Consider the following 22,916-nt stretch of genomic DNA (forward strand, 5'->3'; position numbering starts at 1 on the left):
CACAGGCAGAGCAGGACAGCAGCCGAGAGCCTCCCAGGTGAAGCAGCGCTGTTCTCTCTTCCTCCCACCTTTATCCCTGAAAAGCACTTGGTTTTGTCTCTCCCAGATGGGAAAGCCAAGCTCACAGAAAGGGGTCACCAACCTGCACACAGGCCAGGTTGAATCCTACATCAGGGAGGTCTCCCTGCTTTGTGTTTGGTCACATGATTTGGGCCACGGCAGCCTCATGGTGCCGCCCCACTGAATGATTCCTTTAGATTGTATTTCAGAGCCCAGCTCCGTGCTTCAGGGCTGGGCACGCAGAGCCAGGGCCAGTGGGCATAGAGCTGAGCACATTCACACAGGTTTACGAGAGAGACAGGAAGAGAGACAGAGACAGACAGACAGACAGAGAGACAGTGGGACAGACACTCTTCCTGCACGGCTGTCATCTGGGAGCTGGAGTAGGAAGCTGAGCTTTCTAGGAGCACTGAGATTCCCGAGTGACTGGAAAAGTTTACATGGCTGGATGGGAATTAGAAACATCATATGCTGAGCACATATGATGTGTCAAGCATATAAAGTTGTCATTTTCATCACCAAGTATTGATAAGGAAGCTGAGATTGGAAGAATTAGGTTGTCTGTTCATCAGAAGTCCCCAGAAAAACATACATGTATATCCTACTGTAGATGTGTATATGCATACGTATGCATCTGTGTGTCCGCTGTTAGAGGTGTGTGTATATCCGCAAACAGACCCACATTCACGTGCCTACGTGCGGGTCCATGTGAGCGTGGAGTCCGAGAAGCCCGGCACTGCCCTCAGCAGCGGAGTCCCGGCACCCGAGAGCTGCACAGTGGGTCCGAAGGCCTGGGAAGCAGGGGTGCCTGGCAGGAATCTTCATCCCAGCGTAAGGGGCCTGCGGGGCGCAGGTCCAGCCTTGCCCTGCCTTTCGCCTGTGCTCTGACCGCCGCGCGGGGAGGGCCCTCTGCCTCGCCCGGTCCACCAGCGCAGCTGCCAGTTTCTTCCAGAGGCGCCTTCACAGACGCAGCGGAAGCGATGCCCCACGGAGTCCTGCCTCGCTGTTCCCTCGCGGTGCCACAGAGCCAGGATTCAGACCAGCGCTGATGTAGAACATAAATTCACACTCTTGGTAGATGCAAAATGACTACAAAGAGCAAGCATCCGCCACTTATCTTGAGCTTCGTGGTGAAAAATCATCATTTTTGCTCTTTACGCTTTTTTTTTTTTTTTTTCCCGTGCGGGGTCTCACTGAACAGCCCAGAGTCATAGTGATCCTCCTGATTTCTGCCTCCCAAGTGCTGGGATTACAGGCACGTGCCACCGCGCCCAGACTCCATCCCCGGCTCAGCGCACCCGGGGGCGGGGCCGGCGGGGCATGCGGAGCCAGGGATCCAGCTCTTTGAGCTTTTAAAAGAACAGGTTGTTTCTCTGATGAGGTGGCGTTGATGACCACTGAGAGGCCGATGAGACCCAGGAGAAAGTGAGGAGAGGAAAGGCCTTTCCAGGGACTCAGGCAGCAGCCCTTCCTGAATCCCAGCTGCCTGGGCGTCTCTGCCTTGGGCTTCTATAACTGCGCTGGCAGTGCCTGCTGCCTTACTGGCCTTTTCCAGAAATATCTGTGGAAACCTAAACGTTTCTGTAACATGGTCTTGAAGACATAAATGTAAGTCTTCTAAGGAACAGCACGTGTCATTCTGCCCCAAAGGACTCCCTGCGCATGGCTGGGCTGGCTGCTCACAGGCAGCAGGCACTCTTGTGCGTGTTCCTTAAGTGCTGGGCCTTCTGTCTGTAACCTGAGGGAAGGAGCCCTCAGTGGACAGATGTGGCATCCAAGTCAGAATTCTGAAGGCGTGAAAATAAGACCACAGGCAGCACTTTCTTCCTGGCGCTCAGGCATCTCCTCCCATGACCTTCCTGTTATGGAAATCACCTCTTCCCCACTGTGCTCATAAATAACTGGTAGCTCCTTATTTGACCCCCAGCTTATCAACTCTTCTACTAGGGCTCCTGGACTTGCACACGTGTGTGCACACATAGACCCACCCAGCACAATGTGAGCAGGTAACCAGTAAGTATTTGCCACATAAATGACCTCAGATTAATAATCCTGAGCCACATGATGAGTCCCCACCCACCCTTAGGTGGCCACACTGGTCACTGCTGGATGCTCCACACTCTCTGTGCCCCTGCAGAGTGCTGGGAGGACCTATAATCCTTTGGTCTTCACTTCCAGGTTGTACCTCTTCTTTTGAAAATCTGCTGCTCTGGGCAGATGCAGTCCTTGGCCAGACCCTGAGGCCACTAGCCAGTCCCTGTGTGGGTTGTGTCCAGGGACACTCACACCAATTATATGCTGCCAGCAAGATCCACACATGAGCAGGACTATGTAACTGTGGAAAGATGTGTCCCCATGTATGGCACTGGAGGGTTTTGAGGGTACACCAGAGAGAGGACAACAGGATCACAAGGATAGCGCCTGTCACAGGGGAGGGAGGTGTACAGTGTAGACCTGTAGGTACCTCATATATCCACATCCATCTGCATTTAAATTTTAAATGTACCCCTCAAACCAGCAAGTGCACCCTTATCCTGCAGTGACTGCCATTTATTACACAAACTGGTTCATTTGGTAATGGAAAATGGGCACTATCTACTTAGGACATGTGAGGCAGGACTTTGTCAAGCAAAACAAGAAGCACAGTCCCCCACCTGGAGAAGAGAGACATGGGATTCTGACCTGAGCTCCTGCTCCATGTGGCCCAGTGATTGCTGTGTGACAAGATCGACCACCACCCCCTGCCCCAGCAGCTCCCTTGCTGGTGACACAGGCTCCTGGTGGGAGCAGTCTCTAAGAATTGTGGCTACAGCTGATGCCAGGACACCTCCACATCTGCACCCCGCCGCTCTTCCCCGGGACCTGGGCTACCTTCCAGGCCTTGCCTCACTTCGTTTGCTTCTTAGTCCTGCCAAGAGGAGTCCCCAACTCCTCCTGCCTCTGCCAGCAACCCTGATTCCCATCTTCCTCCGGGCATTTTCATTGTGTGGATGTCCTGTGTCCCTGTTGTCAGGAGTTCTCCCTCCTTGGGGACACATGGAAAAAGAGGGGGCAGCTGCCTTGGAGAATGTAGGCTACACAGTGCAGACCAGTTAGGAAGCTCTTAGGCTGAGCATGTCTTTGAGGATGAAGTTATTACCTTGCATATCAGGTTCCCTTGCAATATACACCAATTATTAAGCATTTCAGAACTATCTGTGTCTTTTCTCGGAAGCCAGATCCTATTCACAGTCTCAGGCTTAATTGTTGATAAATAAACTCATGGAAAAAAAAATGGATGCTGCAGAGCTATAAGTGGGAGTGAATTTTCAGGATTGGTTTTGCTGGAGCAAATTCCTACCAAGGGGCTCTCAGAGCAGTAATACATTTGTAGGTCAGAGTACCAAGGACAGGTCCCAGACATGATCCTCACTACCCACTGGTGGGCCTGAGAGGATCTGGTGTTCTCTGGCTATATTCAATACCAAGGCCCTCAAAAGCACTGAGACATGGTCATGTATAGAACAAGGGGTAAGTGCAGAGTCAGGAATCCCCTTAAACCCTGTGACAAAGAGGTGTAGACAAGTATGGCAATGCATTGTGACACTCAGGCTGCCCCGGGCTGGAGCTGAGACCCTCTGTCCACCTCCTCGGTCATGGAGCAGGTTCCCTGTCATTCAGATGGCTCCTGTGCTCAACAGCTCTGGCCCCTCCAGCTATGAGTCTGTGTGCCATGCATGGCCCAACTTCATGCTCCGGCCCTGGTATAGAATGGACTAATTGATACATGGAGACAAGTGGGAGAGTGGATAGGTGGGTTGATGGACAGACAGGTGGATGGATGGATGGATGGATGGATGGATGGATGGATGGATGGATGGATGGACAGGTGGATGGGTGGACAGGTGGATGAATAGAGAGGTGGATGAATGGACGGATGGATGGACAGGTGGTGGAGGGACAGGTGGATGGATGCATGGATGGATGGATGGATGGATGGATGATGGACAGACAGGTGGATGGATGGATGGATGGATGCATGCATGCATGGATGATATAGTATAAGGGCAAGAGTATCTGAGGGTCTCTGAAATGCCTTTCAAAAGATCAGCACATAGTAAGTGCTCAATAAATGTTTGCTGTGTTTTCCATTTGAAACATAATGACAGTGCTTTCAATTTTGTGTGCAAAGAACATCTTGTGAGCCCACCGCTGCCTGCCATTTAACCCTCGCCCTCTGCACAGTTACTCAGATTCTCCTGCTGCCTCCTGGAGGGAAGCCCTTTCACCGCAGCCTTCCTCCTTGTCAGCATTAATCCCTGAGCCAAACGCCTCATCTCTCCTCCCTGCCGACCTCTCCCTTCATGTAATTAGAGAAGGAGCAGTGCCCCCTTTCTCTCTGCAGCGCTGTCCCGTGTCTGTCTGTGACGCTTCCTTCTCTCTTCCCTGTGCTGCCTGCTGCCTTATTCGCCCATGCAATTGCCTGGCCCTTGTACACACTTAGTGTGTCCCGGGGTGACTGAGCAGCTTACGGAGGTGCTCGGCCACAAGCGCTGTGGCTGGGTGCATGGTCACAGGGAGTGCTTGAGAGTGCACCCAGGAGCACTGGCTTAGACACAGCACACGTATGTGCGTGTGCACGTGTGCATGTATGTAGCTACAAGTGCTCAAGTCACTGTATAGAATGCTGAAATATTTGCATGAAACACAGTAACATAATGTAGGACTTTTAAATCATCTCTAGTTTACTTGTAATACCAAATGCAATGTAAATGCTATGTAAACGGTGTATACTAGGTTGTCCAGCAAATGATAACAAGGAAAAAAGAACACACGATTTTAAAAAAAACACTTCCATTCTACAGCTGGTTGAATCTGCTAACGCAGAACCTGCAGGCAAGGGCGATGACTATATATTTAAATCAATATCTAAAGTGTTTCTGTGCCCCTTCCCTCACTTACGACATTTGCCTTCAAGCCAGCAGGTAGGGCTGGGTGTAGCAGCACACGCCTGTAGGCCCAGCACTCGGGTGACTGAGGCAGGAGGATCTCTAGAAGTTCAAGGCCAGCTGGGCTACATGGTGAGATCCTATCTTTTTTTTAAAAGCCATTAGCTGGAGCCATGCATTGGGGTCATCCACAGCAGAGAGGGAGGGGAAAATATGTAGGACTAAAGTTAGATGACAACCTAGACAGAGTTAAAAGCTGGCAGCAGAAACTGGTGATTGCTTATATATAGGGAGACTGATAGTTAAGGGGAATGAAGTTTCTTGCTATGGAGAAGAAAGGTGTAAGTAGAATGAACTGTGCAGGCTTAGACTAAAGTGGAGGTATTGTGTACTTGGGGTTGCATACAGAGAGAAAGAAAGGGGGAGAGGGAGGGAAGAGAGAGGGAGAGGGAGGGGAAGGGGGGAGAGGGAGGGGAAGGGGGGAGAGGGAGGGGAAGGGGGGAGAGAGGTACCATGGTATGGAGTTCCTTGTGACAGAGAGCAAAAAGGCTCTCTGTTTGGACAAAGAGAAGCCAGCCTTTTTCTAGGGACTGAGAGAGGACAAGGGACACTAGGAAGACGTCATTGAACATCAGCAAGCTAAGTCCTCTGGCCAACTTGCACCCCAGCGGGCAAAGTCCTTGGGCGTCCAGAGTACATCATCAGGTGTCTCCAGATGTGCAGTGACCGGCAGGATTCCTCATCCTAGCTCTATGGGGTTTTTTTTGTTTTTGGGGGGTTTTTTTGGTGGAACCGGGGATTGAACTCAGACCCTTGCGTTTGCCAGTCAAGCGCTTATCCTACTGAGCCATCTCCCCGGCCCCTCATCCTAGTTGTTTTACGATGTCCTGCATTTGCCAAGGACAGCCTGGGTGCCCAGCTGTGTCCCTGCTGAGAACAGTGCCTTTGCTGGCAGATGGGTTGGGGGATGGGGGGTTGGGCTGATCCAGCCTTCCAGGAACACCCATGCTCCCCAGGGATCAGGGCTCATTTCCTAGGATTGAGAGCCTTTGTTTTATCAGAAGCTGAGCGCTGAGCAGCTGACTGGCTTGGAGCTGAGCACCTGGAGCTGCTGGCCACAGGCACGGCAGCCATCCCTGGCACCTGCAGGACTGGTTCTGGGGCCCTAGGGAGTACCAAAACCCGAGGATATTCACATCCTTGCTATGAAATTATATATATGTCCTCGTGTTCACTTTAAATTATCTGTAAAATACTTACAAAATCTAACATGAATTATGGATACACTGTACTTTGTTGACACAATTCAGGGTACTGGTTAGGACACCAAAATTCAAGTTTTTCTTTCTTGGATTTTACTAGAATGAAAAAAAAAAAAAAGTTTCCTACCCCTGGATGAGGAAGCTGCTTATGCAGAGAGCTACTGTCCTCTTAAAGAGGTTGCAGACTCGGCCCTGCCAGCTCCAGTCCTCCAGGACCTTCCTTGGGTACCTCTAAGCACTCCTGAGAGTGCTCAGGAACAAAGCCCAGAGCTGCCTAGGGGCTGGGCACTGCCACCCGGCTGGCACCAAGGCCCAGCACAGGATGAGTGTGGCTGTCCCCTCCAGATGCTCCTTCCTCTGGGGGTGGTCCTACTGGGACACCCAGGGCACAGTCTTATGCCCAGATGTCTTAGCGTCTGAGGAAAAGCAGCTCTCAGAGCCTGTTGCTGTGTGGGCACCAGAGCCACCTCCTCCTGCTACTCTCAAGCAGGAGGTGCAGGCCACTGCCCACTGACCTCTCCAGTCCAGCATTTCCTAAAAGGCTTCTCAGGTCCTGGTAGTAATGCAGCCCATCAGCCAGCCAGGGGCAGATGTGCCAGGCACACATGAGGCCCTGGGGGAGGAGGCTTCATCCTCAAGGTGTGGGGGGCAGTGAACAGCAGAGGTGGCCCCAGCCCGGCTATATCCTTGTTAGATATCCTGGGGAGCCGGTCCCCTTGCAGCTGCCCCAGGCTCTGTGGGGTGTCTGCAATGCTGCCCTCACTGACAGGCTTGTTCTGGTGCCCCTCCTAAGACTGCCCAGCCCAGGACACCAGCAGAGTGCGGGCGTGTGCCACTGGGGGATGGTGCGGGAGGGCACCTCAGGGGCCTGGCTGCCTAAGACCGCGGAGTCGGACCCAGCGCAGCAGGCGCTCAGTCCCTGCCCAGCCCGCCGCGTCCTGCGCCCCTCTCCCATCCCAGCCTAGTCCAGTGACCGGCTGACTCTCTTGCATTCCCTAGCGTAGACAACTCCGAGGACCCTGTGTACGAGAGCCTAGAGGAGTTCCATGTTTTTGTCTTGGCCCATATCCTAAGAAGACCAATCGTCGTGGTGGCAGACACAATGCTGAGAGACTCAGGAGGAGAAGGTAAGGCACCAGGGATGTGTTGAATCCGGGCCGAGGAGCTGGCACAGCCACGCAGAGGACAGACAGCGTCACCGGAAGGCTGAGCTCTCTCGGGCGACTCCCCACATATCCCTCCGCGTAGACATTCATCATATTATTCCGATAGTCCTTCTTTCCTCCCCAGAGGAGCTAGGATTGCTCTAGGCCCTCCTCCTTCCACATCAGTGTAGGCAGTCATGAGAAATCCAGCCAAAGAGGCGCTGGGCCCCAGAGTTTCCAGACCAGTGACAGCAGCGGCTGTCCCAGAGCTTGTTCCAGAGCTCCACAGCCACTTCAGGCCCCTCCTGCCCCTCTGTCGGCTACACAGATATTAAAGAAAAACAGAGAGGAAGGCCAAGCCTGAGGTCCCTCGGCTGGGTGGTGGCAGAATCAGGACTCTGGAGAAAGAGGCGAGGACAGGAAAGGGCTGTGCGTCCCTGGCCCACGGAGAACCAGGCCCTGTGCCCAGCCACAGCCTCCCTTGACGGGTCTCCCAAGCTGGACTCCGCCTCCTCGCGCTGCAGAGGAGGAAACTGAAGCCTGGAGATTCCTGTCCCCCACCCAGTGGGCCCAGCAGGGCAGTGATCTACCACATGTCCTCCCTCCAGCCTGTGGCTCAGGCGCAGCAGTGAGAGCATCCTGGGGACCCCACAGGGCTGAACCCCCACACATGAGGCAGAGAAGAGCCAGGTGATGAAGCAGGACAAGGATGGGTTCCATCACAGCCCCCCTGCACCTGCCCCCCTCGGCTTTCCTACCCCTCAGCCTGTTCCCCAGCTGCCACTACCATGAGGAGTGGGTCCCCTCTTGCAGCTTTGTTTCCTTTTTTGTCGCTTCTAAGGATGACATCATCCACAGGAGGGCAAGACATACATCCCCAGTGACGTGTCCCCGTGGCCCCACTTGAATGTAGACCTGAACCCACATAAGTCTCAGCTTCCTCAGAGTCCCACCAGTCGGTATGGCTGTGTGTGCTGGGTCACACCTGCCCGAGGACATCCACCATGGCCTTGGCGGTTAGGGAGGGCCCTCATCCTGCCTGGCGCCCTCTGCTTCCCTGGACGCCCAGGGCCTTGGGCCTGCTGAGGGAGGCTGCCGCTCTGAATGCAGCAGCGGGATGCACACACAGCTGAGGCGCAAGCCGGGAGCCAGCTGCGGGGACAGCGCAGGACTACAGGCAGGGCCATGCTTTCTGCCAGTCTACCTGCATCCGGCTCACAGGCGGGCCCTCCGCTCTTAGCAGGAGTCCTTAGTGAGAAGAACTGCACTGACCAGAGGAAGTGAGGGTAGAAAGTCATCGAAGGAGTCGCTGGAGGTGGCTGTCCCTGCCTTCTGCTCGGAGGAACATGGCAGTTTCCCGGCGCTGGTGCCAGAGGCAGCGTAGTGGTCAGAACACAGATGCCTGCGGGTACCAACAGATGTTTCCAGGGGTGATTCTCCCTCTGCACAAGGCGGGGCTTCTCTTCCCTCCTTACTCTGATTAAGAGCCAAGAGCTCCTCATCACAGCAGTTGCTGTCCCCAGTTCTCATTTCCTGTCTGGTGCTAAGCCAGTCCTGGAGCTAGCGGTTGCTTCCTCCCTGTCCCCTAGAAGGGGCTGTCAACATACACAACCAATTTGCTCTGGAGAAGTGTGGGTATTCTGCACACTAGCATCTTACACCTAAGAGACGAGGCCATACCCCCAGAACACATGGGGGGCTGCGGGCCAGCTATCAGAGCATGTCACTGCTGACCATGCAGGTGACCCTGTCACTCCTAATTGCGTGGCTCTTCACTACCTGTGCAAGTCTGGGGATCTCAGAGCGGATCACCATGGCCCTGGTCCCCAGCACAGCCCCTCCCCTTCATCCCATTTGTGTCCGCAGCATTCGCACCCATCCCCTTCGGAGGCATTTACCTCCCCTTGGAAGTCCCGCCCAACAGATGTCACTGCTCGCCTCTGGTTCTCGCCTATGACCAAGCGCATTTTTCAGCCCTTGTGAGCATGGAGCAGAGAGACCAGCAAAGAGAACAAGGTACGTGGCCTCCTGGGGTGGTGGGCGCAGGTGGCCCGGGTGGGCTGAGGGCTGCTCCCTTCCGGAGCAGCGTGTGCAGGAGCACAGCGATGGCGTCCACACAGCGGTGCGCGTGCACACGTCTTCACTAAAAATACCCTTGTTAAAGTCAGTGTGGCACTTGAAATGCTCACATGAATAATTCTGCCTCTCATAACAGGCCTTTACTGTTTGCGCCTTCTTACACGTATGTGTTCATCTTTTATTTAAATTAAACTTATTTTTAACTGATAATTAAAACCATGAGGATTGTACATATTTAGGGGCCACCATATGATGTTTTGACACATGCATACGTTGTGTAATGTTCAAATCAGGATAAACATACCTACTCCTCAAACATTTGGGTTTTGACAGTGAAAACATGGAATGGCTTTTTGTGTTAGTTTCCCTGCTGTAGAGTTTTTTAAATTATGTATAAGTAATAGTGTTAATGCACTGTATATGTATTTCATATGGATCCATTTAGACTTTAAGGGAAAACTACTCCAGAGTAGCAATTGATAAGCTACAGCCCACCACCTATTTTTGTCAATAAAGTTTTATTAGAACACAGCCCCAGTCATTCATGGAGGCTGTGCCTGTAGGTGCTTTTGTAATAGCAGCAGAGCTAAAATATTTACTCACTACTACTGTACAGGAAAAGCATGCTACTCCTGCTCTAGAGTGGGCTGTGGGATCAAAAGGTCATTGTTCCTTTTCAGATTCTTGAAGCTGGGTTTCCTACAGTAGCCACCTCAGTGATGCTGGTGCCCTTGCCGCCCGGCCCCACCAGCTCTGCGCTGTGCAGTTCCTGCTACCACACTGAGATCCACCCGGGGCTTGTGTCAGCCATGCAAAGCCTTGGCTATGAAGGTCAAGGATTCTGCTTGAGCGGTTGCCATGGCCTCTTGTTATGACTGTGTGACATTGACCAGTCGGCTGAGTGCAGAGGGGAAACCTGTCTTGTCATCACTTACATGTCTAGCGTAGGCAGAGAATCAGTCCCCGGGAGGCTGAAAGACAGGCAGGGTGGTCTAGTTTAAGGGTGTCCTCCCCTGGGTGTGGTCCCAGGAAACCCCAGGGACCAGGCTGCAGCAGAGCAGGAAGCTCAAGGTGTCTGGTTCTAACCTCCACTCTGAGAATGGAGCACAGGAAGTGAACACGATGACACATTGCCCCGTGGGGCTTCCAGCAGATGGCTGGTGTGGAAGGGACACAGACAGATGAGCAAAACCAGCCTGCTTTAGCCCAGTCCTGGCCTCACTGCCCGAGTCAGGGAGTGAGTCTTGGGTCTCTAGGGATTAACCTGAAACAGAGAAGCAAGGGCATCCAGCCCCCTCCCAGCAGCTGACAGAGATCCCCGAGTGCACCCCTGGGTGCAGAGGGGAGCTGTGGGTCTCAAAAGGCAGAGGAGAAAAGGGCTGTGACTGGGGTTACAAGCACATCATCTGTGCTTCTCTATCCTCAGCAGATGTCTCGCGCAGGCACAGGAAGGACAGCTCCATCACCGTAGCCTGCGGAGCATCTGCCTGCCCTTCCGCTGCCTCTCCACTTTTTGCCAGCAGTGTCTGCATCTCCTTCCTGATTTTTAGCTCTTCCTGGGGCTTACTGGGGCTTTCACAAGATAACAGAGCCTTCTTTGGACCTGGGGCCCAGGCCAAGGGCTGTGTCTCCCTGCCGGCGGAGGCTCTGCTGAGTGAGAAGAGGGGAGGGTGATTAGTACCTAGGGACCCTGAGGGTCCACTCAGAAGGCAGGACTTCTGGCCAGCCCGTCTGAACTCAGGAAACTCCCTTGACCAACCAGGCCTGCGCACAGACTCGCTAGTGGCTTACCCGTACCTGTGCGCCCTGGCTCTACAGCTCCCACATGCTGACTCCTTCGCCCATGCCTTGTGATGAGTTATTTTACAAAATAATATTCTGTGGGTCATTGTAAGTCGAAACCCCCAGAAGAGCTTGGAACATGGCACTCGTGGCAGCTGGCCCCCTGGGAAAGGGGGTGCCACTTGTGTGGCCCAACAGAGCAGAGGCGGAGCCTCAGGCATGTGGCAGGGCATGTGTACAGTATGCAGGTGTATCCAGCCTGTCAGAGTTCATTCCTAACAGAGTTGCTGCCATCCATAAATAGGGTGTACTCAGCATCTGTTCAGTTTTTGGACAGTGCATCGCAGTACAGCCTGTGGCAACTGGACACTTAGGTCTCGGCCGTAGGGGAACTCGTCAACTTCTTGATCGGAAAAACAGTGGCCAGGAGAGCACAGAGGCAAAGCAGAAGGCAGTCCTTGGTGGCTGGATCCAAGCCTCTGCACAGGTAGCCACTGGGTGCTCCCAGGAGCTGGCCGTCTGAGGAAGCATCATTGCTCTCGTGAGTCATGGGACCAGATTCTACAGAAGGCAGAGGCTCCAAGAAATCTGGGGGTTTCTTGTACCCAGTCTCTGCCAGACGTTGTAGCACAGACTTTGTGCCTTTCCAGCAGGCAGCCCAGATGTCATCAATCAGAAGTACAGTGATCTTTTCTAAAGAGGGTAAACAGGTTGAGTCCAGGGTGCTTAACCTTTGAGTCCAGAACTGGGGTCTTTGGAAGGGGAGCCAGCTGGCAAGAGCCAACCGAAGAGGAGGAGGCCTTCTTTAGGTCCAGGCAGGTGTACCAGCAGGCTATGCGTGGCAGAAGACGGAGGCAGCATGAATGCAGGGAAATCGTGGTGGCTTTGGCAGCTCCGAGATCCGGAACTGGCTTTATAGGCAGGAGAGGCATGTTTCAGGAGTTCCACAGTCTGTAAAGGCTGGTGGTTTGAGACCTCATTTTTTTCTCTCTCAGGGGACCCTGACAGACCTCGAAGAGACAGAGAAAAACGCTGTCTCAGAGCAGCCAAATCTATTGTCAGAGCCTCCCTGAAAATAATGAGTCCCCAGACCCTTGTGGCACTTGAGTAACAGTCCAGAAAGCGTGTTGGGTCAGGAACCACAGAGTGTAAGGTGACGGCCTTGTTGACAGCGCCAAGATCTTGCCCAAGGTGATTCAGTGTATGAGGCTGAGATGTGGCTGGATGCGTATTGGTTCTTCCTGTGACCTCGGACAGCAACAGGGGTCACACTGAGGCACGATTGTTCCCCCGGAGCGCATCATCTCCCTCTTGGGGAATAGCCAAAGCTGAAAGAGCAGGGTTAAGCGAGAGGGAGGCTGACTGGCATGGTGCGAAGGAGACATCCCTCTAGGCTTCACACTTGTGCCTGGAGAAGAGGTGAGAGGCAAGAGTCGCAGTTGTCCTGGTGATGAGGGGACCTTTGAAGGCAGACAGTTCTGTTCCACTGTCTGCCAGGAAAGTCACAGCTTTGCCCCCTGACTTCTGCAATGACCACAGACTCTCCAGTGCCCAATTCGATAGAGCTTGGTCTGTCCTATCTATTCAGGCCTCACAGGGAACAACTCATTTGTCAGGACTAACAGTCCAGTTTTTCCTCAGTCAAACTGTGGGACTCAGAAGGAATTTCTGAGTCATTTGGGGTGGGCATTTGAGGATGCCCTCTGACCAGGATAGGCAAGTCTCCTGGGTGCAGGCTGTGTGGCCAAATGCAGGCAATGGCTAGATGGATCCAGTTCGGTTAGATGCAAGTAGACAAATCAGGAGGGGGAGTGAAGCTATGGATGTTGGTATTGACCGCAGCAGCTGACACAAATGCCAAGGTGGAATTCTCAAAAACTATGGACCTCTTTTCCTTTTTTTTTTTTTCCTGTGAGATGCAAGGAGTGGTTTAATTTCATTCTTAGCTCCATGAAAGCCCTTTATCCAGCAGTCATGAATTGTGGGTTTTAACTAGTTACTTCTCATCTCTGATTTCCTACAGTGTATGTTGTATATCTTTTTTAACAACTGCACAACAGACAAAGGTTGGGTGCCCCCTCAGAGAGAGACCACTCAGATGCCCGTCCATCTGTGCCCTCTGTGGGGGCTTGGGTGGACTTAGCTAAAGAGGTTGTGAGGCCACATTAGGCCATGCGTTGATCACCACAGAACCACACGTGACAGCCCAGCCAGCCACCGTGGCCAGTGCTTCCCAGTCTTCTTGGTGCACAGATGGAGCAGCCTGTGGGCTACACTGCCTGTTCCACTCACGCATTCATTCAGCAGCACTCAGAGCAAGCACTTAAATATTACAACCCCCTTGCCTTGAGGGTAGCCTTAACTAACCGTGGTTGATCAAGCTCTTCCTCTGCTCAACTGAGCAGGACTAACAGACATACTAACTAACTGGGGTACCCCTGGGAGTCTCAACAAAATCAGGTGGGTAGGCAAACAGACAAAGCGTCCTCTGCCCTTTGGGATCCCGTGTGAGCTGCTTGAGCAGGGCGCCAGGAACCCTCCTCCAGACCTCTGAGGAGACTCAAGAAATCTTGAGGGCACGCCTTCCCACTGGGACTTGGAGAGGTTGTCGCCTCGTTGGTGAGGGCCGTGACTGGTGACCAAAGAGGTCAGCCTTCTGCCACACCAGATGCACCAGCAAGCAGAAGCAGCAAAACGACACACACGATTTGGAGGCAGACTTCCTTACACAGACAGGCACTGGTCGGGATCACTCCCAAGGTAGCAGGCCCTGATCTCCTGTGGCTTAGGCCTTACATGAGCTAAGCAAGAAGTACAGAAGTGGAATGGCTTGGCACTGAGGTTTGGTTTACACAACGTGCCTCACAGTGGCCAGCTGTGCAGCACAGTGACCAGCTGTATCTAAGAGACAGAAGCTGTTCTGGAACTAGAGCTATTAGCTGGGCAACTAAGAAACCCCAGGAGTGTCTGGCTGGTGCGGGGGGCATCTTCTGTTATATAACAACGAAGCCAAAGAGCTTCTCCTCCAGCTTCTACCAGGTAATCTGCATGCGCCCCCTCTGGCCTTGACACTCTCCCAGCCCTCTCCTCCGGGGATTGCTTTCAGCCTGCGTGCAGGACACTGCTGCTTATCAGGCACAGCCCCTCTTGTTCCTACAGGTTGTACGGCAGCGCCCCAGGGCCCATGCGCAGAAGTGAGGTCAGCTTCCCCCGCCTCAAGCTCCAGCAGGCTGCCTTCAGCCACTTCTGTAGGACTCATAAATGGAAAGCCACCAGCAACAGCCAGTACAGCTACCGATCTTTGTCTTATTTTTCCTCGACTGCATCCTTCGGAGGCAGAGCCCTGGGCCCACGGGGACAACAGGCAACCATCTTCTTGAGTACCTGGGGCCTGCCCCACAAGGGCACAGATTTCTAGGCCCCAAGCAGTAGATCCTCACTGCCATGTTCCTCCTCCCTTCACATGGCCACACTTGAAGAACAAATTCCATTTTGGGAGAGCTTTGCATTCATATAAAAGCCTGTAGAATAATTTTACAGTAGCTTTATCTATAACAGTTGAAAACTAGAGCCACCCCGTAGCCCTTCCTGCCTGAACAGTTGAGCAAGCTACAGTGTGTCCACTCCTGGGGACACAGTGATGCACTCAGGAAGCTGGATGTGTTCTGAGGGATTTGGGCCAGGTGAAAAAGGCCAATTCCAACACATGACTGTAGTCAAGTTTCGCTCTTGAGAAGACCAAGTGATAAGGAGGTGAGAACAGGCTAGTGGGCCTGGGGGGTGAGAGGTGTGTCTGGAGCAGGCCAGAAGGGAGGGCCTTCTCCAGCTGCTCCGTAGCTGTGGACCCTAGCACGTGTGGGAAAAGCACCCAGAGCTAAGTGCACGTGGGGGTGAGCGCATGGGAAGCAGTCGTCCGCCTGCGCTCCGCCGGTTCGGCAAGGCCAACACCCACTTGGGAGGCTGGACTGCAGGGCGGACAAGCTGCGACCGTGCCAGAAAGAGGAGCTCGTGGTTTCATTTCTTACAGTTGAAGTGAATCTAGAGTAGAGAGTCCAATTTATAAAAATAAATAGGCATATTATAATTAGAATGTGAAAACATCTGGACAGCGAGAGCATCAGCAGCTGAAAGTTATTTAAAAGCCTAGTTTACCTTCTTTTCTAACACCTTCAAATATAGGCGTGGGGGGCCAGTGAGATAGCTCAGTGGACTCAAGCGCCTGCTTAGGCAAGCTTAGGCAAGCACAGAACTGCGGCTTGATCCCCGGCACCACATGCCGTGCCAGCCCCACCATCGGGGCAGGCTGAGCCGGCCAGGGTCCGGCATAGTGGCGTATGCCTGCAATCCCAGTGCTGGGAATGCTGAAAGCAGGAGGATCACCACAAGTCTGAGCTGTGTAGTGAGACCCTGCAACAACCAATTTGGATAACGCATTCTTTTTATTGGTCTTTCCCAAGAACCAGTTGCTTCTGGTTTCACTGAGTTTTGTCTACTATTTTCTATTTTCAGTTTCATTGGTTTCTAATTGTATTGCTACTATTTCTCTCCTTCTTCTTTGTTTTGAGTTTAATTTCTAGCTTCTTCTTTTTTTTTTTTTTTTTTTTTATGGAACCAGGGATTGAACTCAGACCCTTGTGCTTGCTAGGCAAGTGCTTATTCTACTGAGCTATCTCCCCGGCCCTATAGCTTCTTAAAGTTGAAAGTTTGTACCAGTTTGAGATCTTTATCTACCATCAACATTTTCTTTTATTTTTTTTTAAGTATTTGATACAGGGTCTCACTATGCAGCTTGAGTCATAGTGATCCTCCTGTTTTCAGCCTCCTAGCACTGGGATTACAGGCATATGCCACCAAGCCCAACTCGGTGGCCGGCTCAGCATGCCCAGGGGCAGGGCCGGCACAGCCTATGGTGCTGGGGATCAAACCCCAGGCCCTGAGCTTGCCTGAGCAGGCGCTTAGTCCACTGAGCTATCTTGCCGCTGGCCTAACATTTTCACACCATAAAATTTCTCCAAAGTATTGCTATGGCTACAGCAGACAGATTTTGATGTGTTCTATTTCCATTTTCATGCTGGCCAATTTTTAAATTTCTCTTGCAATTTCCTCTGACCTTTTCCTCTATAGGTGATTTATAAATCTGTTTAAATTCCAAATATACCAGGATTCTTTTATTTTTTTGTACCAGGAATCGAACTCAGGACCTCTCGCTTGCCACACGGATGCTGCCAGGATTCTTCAAGTATCTGCTGCTGGCTTATAGGCTCATGCAGCGTTGTCAGAAGCCGCACCCTCAGCCACAGTCTGAGAACAAACTGCGATTTATCTTCTTCAGAATTTGCTAAGCTAGGCTGAAAATGCCTTATCTTGGTTATCATTCCACATACACACGGAAAGAATGTGCGTTCTTCTACAGGGATCTGTAAATAATCATCTGCCAAGCTCTCTGGTAGTGTGGCATAGGGCTTGTGTACCCTCACTTGTTTCTGCACATGTTATTTCAATCACTGTGAGAAAAAGAAAAGCAACCAAGTCTCAACATGTCATCATTGTCACTTTTTCCCTTCCTTGTTGTCAGCACTGTAGTAACCCCTTCCTGGTTTCGCTTTCCAGTTACTAGGGTCAACCATGGCCTGGAAACATTCCACTGAAAATACCAGAAATCAGCAAAGTGGCCACAGTCATGTAACTCTTATGACAGTAATCAGTTGTATCTAAAATAGAGCTAAAAAGTATTAGTCATAGTGCTGAGCTCTTACTGCACTTAATTTATAGATGAAAGGCTGTGACAGGGAGGTTTGGAAATTGTACTGTGCTCTCAGAGTGCAGATAAAGGAGGGATACTCCATGCGCCTCACTCACGTGGAAGCAGTGGTATAAAAAGCGTGGGCAGGTAAGGGCCGTGGTGTCTCCTGGGAGCACTGGCCCCCTTCTCGGTATGGGATGTTATTTTCCCTTGTAATAATAGTCCTGGTTCTGAAGTGTACCTGGGATGTTAGAACAGCTCTCCATCGCTCTCTTTTTATTAGTGAATATCTTAGAGCCTGTCCTTATTTTCCTAACAGAGTTTTTGTGATAGTATATACTTGCATGTTGCCCCTTTTAATCCAAGAATTTTAGCTTTTAATTGACAGTTCTATTTCCATTTAATCATATGAATGACAGGGGTGGGTTAAAATCAACTATCTTTTTTTTTTTAATTTATTTGTGGGGGGGGGGCAGCTCAGCCCACCAGGGGGCGGGGCTGGCTGGCATGTGGTGCTGGGGGATTGAACCGAGGTCCTTGTGCTTTGCTAAGCTTGTTCTAAGTAGGTGCTTTAGACCACTGAGCCATCTCATCAGCCCCTAAAATCAACTATCTTGCTAATTCTTGTATCTGTTCCTTTCATTTCTCTGTGGTTGTCATATTTTGGATTACTTGAGCTTTTTACTGTTTTCAGCTATCCCCATTATTCATTATTATTACACCTGTAGTTTTAACTATGACTTATTTCTCTAGATTTTACAAATAAGAACCTTTTCATCAGTGAGATTTTTTTTTTTTTTTCAGTGCCGGAGACTGAATCCTTGTAGGTGCCAGGCAAATGCTCTACCACCGAGTCACACCCTCACCCCATGGTTCTATTTTCAAATGATATTTCCTGCACTGAAATGTTAAGACAATATATTTTCTGTCCCCCGTCACTTGTGCTATCATGATCAGACATTATACGTTCAGTCAACTATGAACATGTGACATGGCAGGACTGCTTCTGCTTCAGCAGGCAGTTATGCCAGAGCAGTGGTGGCGAGCCTAAGGCATGCATGTGTTCCTTTTAAGACAAAAGGTATTAATGTATGCGTTGTTTGCGAAAGCAAAACTGCTGGCACTTTGCAATAAGTAAGTCCGTTTTGGGTTGCATTCAGGGCACTCATCTCTGAAAGGTTCACCAGCACTGTCTCAGAGCAATTAAAATAAATTTTGTTTTTGGATTCAGTCATTCCAGTTCCATCACTCTTAATTATGTAAGTCAGAGTTACTACTATAGCCCTTCTGCCTGACAAATTTTCTTTAGTATTTCTTCTAGCTATCTTCAATATTTTACCATTTTTGCTTTTGTTGGAAATGGAGTCTCGCTGTATAGAGGCTGTCCTTGGACTTGCTGTGTAGAGGCTGGCCTTGGACTCGCTGTGTAGCCCAGGCTGGCCTTGGACTCGCTGTGTAGCCCAGGCTGGCCTTGGTCTTGCTGTGTAGAGGCTGGCCTTGGACTCGCTGTGTAGCCCAGGCTGGCCTTGGACTCGCTGTGTAGCCCAGGCTGGCCTTGGTCTCGCTGTGTAGCCCAGGCTGGCCTTGGTCTTGCAGGGGTGTTCTTGCCTCAGCCTCTCCATTGCTGGGATTACAGGCGTGTGCCACCACACCCAGATATGTTTCATCTTTGTCTTTTGTTTTCAGAAATTTTTAGGATGCTACATAGAAATGTTTTCATTGCTGTGATTTTTCCTGCTTCATGTTCCCTTAGTTTCTTGGATCAATAGTGGTGTTAGTCATTAATTTTGAGAAATTCTCAGCCAATACTTCTTTAAATATTTCTTCTGCCTTGTTCTCTCCCAGTAATTGTGGGCTTCCACTTTCCCAGATGGCCCACAGCGCTAAACTCTTTTCTGTCCCTCAGCCCCCCTTTTTCTCTGTTTCCATTTGGGTCATGCGTCCATCAGCCCACCTCGATGCCCACCCATCTTTCTTCACTTGTGTAACGTGGGCTCATGAGCTGCTCAAAGCTGCTGTGTCTCTGTTGCTGTCTTTTGTTTTCTTTTGTCCTCTTCTAGAACTTCCCTTTTATTCACTCATAGAGACTGTCTCAGTTACTCTTCTCTTGTTGCTGGGACAATTACCCAACACTCAAAATTAGGGAAGGAAAGGTATATTTAGCTCATAATTACTGGAGGTTTCAGTCCATACTCGGCTGGCTCCCAGGCAGGGTGGATGGCACATGGCAGTGGACAACCTTTCATGGTGGCAGCAAAGAGCAAGCGAGCAAAATGGAGGAGTAGCAGCAGCAATGGCAACAGAGAGAAAGTCTGTCTCTCTGTCTCTCTTATGTCACATTCAGGCTATCTGTCCCAGGCTGGGGAAAATATTCACACCCATAATCCCAGCAGTACTAAGACCAATAATCCCAGTGGATCATGAGTTAATCTCAAGCTCTAGAAGTCCCCGTCCCATGACTGCATGAGGCTTTGGGGAGACAACTAGACACAAACCAAAACAGAGACTTTTGTCTCTCCTCTGAAACCAACACTTAATTCACTACAGTGTCCACTTTTTGTGTTGGTCTCTAACTTATCAATCAGAATTTTAAATTCTCTCCCTGATAGTTTTAACATCTTTGTCCCATCTAAATGTTGTTGTGTTGACGACCTTGTTCACTGTTCATCTGTTGGGGATTTTTTGTGTTTGGGTGTTTTCTAATTCATCATAATTTTTGATAGGACAGTAAAGACTGAAGTAAATAAATTTTATTCCTCAAAACAGGCATGGCTTTGCTTTTCCTTAGCCTTCAGAGACAAGGCTAAAATCATTTCAATCTGGAGGGTTGTAGGTGTCACCCCTCTCCTGGGTGCCTGCTTAAGACTGACTCTTAATCAGAGTAAGAGAAAATGCTACTGTGCATGCCGGGGGTGTCTGTAGCCCGACCCTCTGCAGCTCAATTTTGCATTCCTAGTAGAGACAGGAAAGTCGTAGGGGACACCTGTGTGCAATTTGTGCCTGTGTCTTCAAGCGCCAGGTTAGAGAGGCTTGTGAGTGCGCGAGAGCATCTCCCACCTTCACCCGCCAGCTCTGCACTGTCCTCCTAGCAGGCACCCCTCCTTCATCAGCTTAGCCATTTCGGCAGGATCCTTCTTACCAGGCTCCACTGACTCAGCCCTTCTATACCAATGCCCACCTCCACGGGGAGGCACCTGCCGTTCCTTAGATTGAGTTAGTTGGATGCCCTGTGTCTTTACCTTTCTGGTGAGTAAAAGAAAACCTGAGAGCACAGTGTGTCTGACTTGTCATTGTCATGGTGGGACAGCCTTTTGTGTCTCAAGCAGAAAAACCCCTTCTTTTCTGGAAAATAAGTAAACATTTCCAGGCAAGTTTGAGGTGGTGCTTTTATGGTTTTTAACTGAAGTACAGGCAAGAGCCCTTTCAAACATAACAGAAACTTTTCAGGCATCTTTTGAAAGGCATTCGCTATTGCTGACGCTGACCACCAGGGACCAGCTGGTCTTGGAGCTGCCTCTCTCACTGGGTAAGCCCAGGCTTCCTGAAAAGAACATGCCCTGTGCACAGTGAGAGACAGAAGCACACAAATCTGATGCTCTTGAGGCAGGGCTGTGCTTTAGCTGTCTGGACTCTGACGCCCGAGCCTTCAGGTTGACCGTAGCTTGCTTCTGCGGAGGGCAGATCACTTCCTTTTAGGCCCAGAGGGTCTTCAGTTGGAAACAAGCCTGTCCCTAAACTCTTGCTCTGGACCCGGCCTTCACCACACCAAGACCTGGGCTGAGGTTAGCAGGACCCCTCGAGGGGGCAGGCGCTAGTGCCCTCAGGTGTGTTCTGGCCACACCTCAGTGGGCAGCCTCCTCTTGAAGGAAGGAATTCCCAGGAGCCCCACAGTAAGAGATGTGAAGGCGGCATGGTACGGAGCTATCACAGCTTTGGTGGCTTATTGAAAACAAGCCAAAATCAAAGTGGCTTATCACAGAAGTTGGGGTTGGCTGGCAGCTGTGTTCCCACTGGGGGATTTCGGAACCCACTTCTGTCCTCCTTAGCTCTACCATCCTCTGCAGGTGATGGACAAGATGGACAAGGGGAGGGCAAAAGGCCCCTGCTCCCAGCTGTGTGGTTCCACACTTCCCACACCACCCTGCTCACAGCCAACAGGTTCAGCGAGGCTCCTGTTCCCACATGCTGTGGGTGGGCAGCCGGGAAAGGAAGTCACGGGTGGGCAGGTGTTTCTCACGGAAGCTGTGCCCTGGGGAGGAGAAGGACAGTCACACCCAAAAAGCTCAAGCTGTACCCAGAGGATAATCTGTTTTTCTAACACACCATTGTCTAGAACAGTGTTTTCCAGAATTGCCAGGTCCTGATTTTACGAGCCATGAGAGCTGCTTATGTAAATGGAATTCTTGGGCCCTTTTCCTCAGCTCGGCTTGGCCAGCTGCAAGCAGAGCCCTGGGACTTGGGCGGGCTGCGCTTGCTCTCACAGGTCAAGGCAGTGTGGACAGGCAGGGCTGGGGCCCCGGGTGGGAAGCAGGCAGAGCACTCCCTGGTTGTGTGGTGACTCATGGAGCCATGGACGGGCCCTTGGGTACTGACCAGAGGAGCCCCATTCCTGAGCCCCGCGGCCCTCGCTGGGTGTATACACCCTGCTGATTGCTGTCAGCCCTGGGAAGGGTGGCCACATGGAAGCAGAACCCAGAAGCCCTCAGCAGAGGCAGGGTGATCTGCCTCTGACCTCTCAAGCCAGACAATGCAGTGGCCATTGCCAGCTGGCTAAAGGCAAACTCCTAAGCGGGCCTTGGCGGGCAAGCCTGCCTTTCCCTTCCCTGCAGTGGGAATGGGGGGCAGAGGGGCGAGGCTTTTGTGCGCCTGTGTTCTCTTTAGCCACGCTGGAGGGCAGCATCGAGTCAGCTGTTTGGACTTCAGAGCAGAAAGGTGACTAGGTGTCTGTCTGAGGGATTCTTTATTTATTTCCATATTTGTTCTTACCACAGTGCCCCTGCCCTGAATCAGGGGGTCTGACAAGGGAACAAAACAAGTGGCCAGCGGCCTGGGCTTGCTGCTCTGCCATGTGGGTTTCGCTGAGGAGCCTGCCGGTGAGGAGTGGGCTGCCCCAGGTGGGAAGTCGAAAGTGTCTTCTGCCGAATGCTTCCTGCTGCTTCTCTCCGACATGCCCCGAGGAGTCAGCTGTCACATCAGGCACTGCATGCACTGGGTCCTGCTGCAGTACACAAGCCCCTAGCAGATCCACAGAGCTGTGGAGACAACCCTGTGCCCAGCACTTCTGATTTCCCACAGGCAGCGTGCTCTCTCAAGATGTTGTGAGATGAAGGGCCAGCCAGATAGCTCAGTGGTCTACAGTGCCTGCTTAGGGAGAGCGCAGCGGCCAGGGTTCGATCCCCAGTGTGCTGTGCCATCCCCGTCCCCAGGGCACACTGAGACAGCGATTGAGACTGGGCATAGTGGTACATGCCTGTAATTCCAGCACATAGGAGGGTGAAAATAGGAGAATTACTATTAGTCCAATCTATGTAATGAGACCCTGTAGACCCTGCACTAAATACATTAAAAAAAAATTTCAAAGATGTTGTGAGATAAATCAACCCCTCTGAGAAACAATGGTGCTGCTCCTGCAGCCCTGCCATGTGGGACCTCAGAAAGGTACACTCCCTGTGCCCCAAAACAGCTGCCACCACTAGTGGCTGCAGCTTAGCTTGTTTCTTGGGATCAGGTGGACCTGACACTGTGAGGCATTTGCCCTGTCCAGCACAGGTGAGTGCACTGTGAGCAGGCGCAGAGTCCGCGGATCCTCAGCGCTGTGAGCAGGCCCGGGGTCCGCGGATCCTCAGCGCTGTGAGCAGGCCCGGGGTCCGCGGATCCTCAGCGCTGTGAGCAGGCCCGGGGTCCGCGGATCCTCAGC

General features: G+C 51.6%; 1 protein-coding gene across 1 annotated transcript in view; it reads left to right on the forward strand.

The window, feature by feature from the left end:
• The window catches only part of Otud7a (OTU deubiquitinase 7A), a 153,104-nt gene that overhangs the window by 125,327 nt on the left and 4,861 nt on the right, over window positions 1-22,916 (forward strand). The window contains exons 9-10 of the mRNA XM_004623441.2: window positions 7,250-7,377; window positions 9,262-9,411. Of these exons, the coding sequence (XP_004623498.1) occupies window positions 7,250-7,377; window positions 9,262-9,411 (278 nt within the window). The remainder of the gene's footprint in view (window positions 1-7,249; window positions 7,378-9,261; window positions 9,412-22,916) is intronic.

The sequence above is a fragment of the Octodon degus genome, unplaced genomic scaffold (assembly GCF_000260255.1).
Source record: "Octodon degus isolate 3935 unplaced genomic scaffold, OctDeg1.0 scaffold00002, whole genome shotgun sequence".
In the NCBI taxonomy this organism is placed as follows: domain Eukaryota; kingdom Metazoa; phylum Chordata; class Mammalia; order Rodentia; family Octodontidae; genus Octodon; species Octodon degus.